Source organism: Otolemur garnettii, unplaced genomic scaffold (genome assembly GCF_000181295.1).
Source record: "Otolemur garnettii isolate 467f Iridium unplaced genomic scaffold, OtoGar3 scaffold00264, whole genome shotgun sequence".
NCBI lineage: Eukaryota > Metazoa > Chordata > Mammalia > Primates > Galagidae > Otolemur > Otolemur garnettii.
Window position 1 is genome coordinate 628,464 of NW_003852659.1, and position 2,243 is coordinate 630,706.

At 53.8% G+C, this 2,243-nt stretch overlaps 1 protein-coding gene across 1 annotated transcript in view; it reads left to right on the forward strand.

The window, feature by feature from the left end:
* Positions 1-1,101, forward strand: part of TMEM86B (transmembrane protein 86B) — a 3,322-nt gene extending 2,221 nt beyond the window's left edge. The window contains exon 4 of the mRNA XM_003802926.3: positions 407-1,101. Coding sequence (XP_003802974.1) covers positions 407-789 — 383 coding nt within the window. The 3' untranslated portion in view covers positions 790-1,101. The remainder of the gene's footprint in view (positions 1-406) is intronic.
* The last annotated feature ends 1,142 nt before the right edge of the window (positions 1,102-2,243 follow it).

The window sequence follows — 2,243 nt, forward strand, 5'->3', positions numbered from 1 at the left end:
AAAAAAAAAAGGCCTTCCTGAGGAGGTGACATCTGGGTAGTCTTGAAGAAAGTGACTGTGTCCATGGTGAGAGGGCAAATGTGGAGGGCCTGCAGTAGGCTGTGTGTATATGTCCTGTAGGCCTGGGTGGCTGGACTAGAAAGTCCAGGTGTGGGGCCATGGAGGTTGAGTAAGGCCTGGGTATGGGCGTCCTGAGCAGAGCAAGGATGGGCAGCATGTGAAGTCCACACCCACTGCTCCAGGCTGAGGGCAAGGAGAAGTTAGGAGGCCCCTGAGGAGGCTTAGGCTAAGGTTCAGGCTGGGGCTTGGGGATAATCCTCCCCCTCGAGCCCTGAGTATTGCCCAGGCAAAAGGAGGGCCAACACTCTGCTCTCTCCCTCTCCACTTCTCCCATATCTCTCACCAGGCATGGCTGCCTTTGCTGTGGCCCACCTTCTCTACTCCTGGGCCTTTGGCCTCTGCCCACTGCGGCCAGGCCTGCTGCTACTCATCGTTCTGGCCTCTGTCCTGTACCAAAGCCTGCTGCTGCCGTACCTCCGGTCTGACATGGTCCTGCCCTTAATGGCCTATGTACTGGTCCTGACTGTCATGCTGTGGCGTGGCCTGGCCTGCGGTGGCAGTGCTGGTTGGGGTGCCCTGCTTTTTACTTTCTCTGACAGCATACTGGCCTGGGACATGTTCGCCCAGCCCCTGCCCCAGGCCCGCCTGGTGACCATGAGCACCTACTACACAGCCCAGCTCCTCATTGCTCTGTCAGCTCTCAGGACCCAAGGGCTCAAGATGGACTGAGTCAGGAGCCAGGTGGGCTGGTGTCCATGGCCTCCCACATTGCCCCTCCCTAAGAGACACCTTGGCGGCAAAGCTTCCTAACTTGTCTGTGGCTGGCGGGCTCCAGACATTTGGGGACGCTTGTGGAATTCCACATTCAGCACAGGGTTCCAGCTGCCCTCCCTTGGTTCTGATTCTAGATTCCAGGCTCCCCAGCGGACCCACACCCAGACTCTCCCCTGTTCGCTGTCGTTCCCCAAGATCTCCCAGTCCCATCCTCATTACTAAGGATTTAATTTTTTGTTGCCTAAGTAAAGTAGGTGTGGACATGTCTGTGCTGCCTTTATTTTGGAAGAGGAGTTGGAATAGGATCTTGTCATTATCTGAAGTTACCAACAGTGGACATTTCTTACCCTGTGAACTGGGCCGTGTGGGATGGAGTCCTTGGTAGGGCCCTTGTTTCAAGTAAGGATTGTACAGAACTGGGGCCAAGACAATACTGGCCCCTACAGAGGTTCCTAGGGCCACTGACAAGTTAAAAACTGGGTACCTTGAGATAAACTTAACTGGCCAGGTGAGGTGGCTCACACTTTTAACCCCAGCACTCCAGGAGGCCAAGGCTGGAGGATCTCTTCAGCACAGGAGTTCCAGACCAGCCTGAACAAGAGCGAGATCCTGTCTCTACTGAAAATAGAAAAACAAGCAAACTAGCCAGGTGTGGTGGCAGACACCTGTAGTCCCAGCTACTCGGGAGGCTGAGGCAGGAGGATCACTTGAGCCCAGGAGTTTGAGGTTGCTATGAGTTACGCTGATGCCAGGGCACTCTAGCCAAAGCAATGAGAGATCATATCTCAAAAAAAAAAAATGATAATTCTCTTATAGTTCTGGCAGCCTGAAGTCCAAGGTCAAGGTGCTTTCAGGGCCATGTTCCCCAAAGACAACCCTTCCCTCCCAGAGCAGCCCATGGTGCTCCTTGGCTGGTAGAGGATCACTCATCTTCCTCTCTGTCTGCACTTGCCTTTTCCCTCTGTGTGACTATGTCTTCTGCTCCTCTACAGGCACTAGTCATAGAATTTGGGACCCTCTCTTAAGTCAGGATGATTCTCTCTCAAGATCCTTAGTTATGTCTGCAGAGACCCTATTTCTACATAGCATCACACTAATAGGTACCAGGGGTTAGGACTTGGACACATCTGTCCAGCAGACACAGCTCAACCACTACTACAGTCCCATGGTACCAGAGAAGGAGGTCGGGGTCAGGAAGGTGAAAGGCCTTGGACAAGGGGATAGGTAATGGGGGAGGGGAGTGGGGACTGAGTAGTAAGGAGGAACAAACACACCTGTGGTTCCCTGGCTGTGTGGCTTTGGCAAGCCGCTGCTACTTTCTGGGCCTCAGGTTCTGAGGACAATGACTGGTCCAAGCTGCTCTCTTAAGACTCTACTTGACCTGGCTCGGCGCCTATAGCTCAACCGGC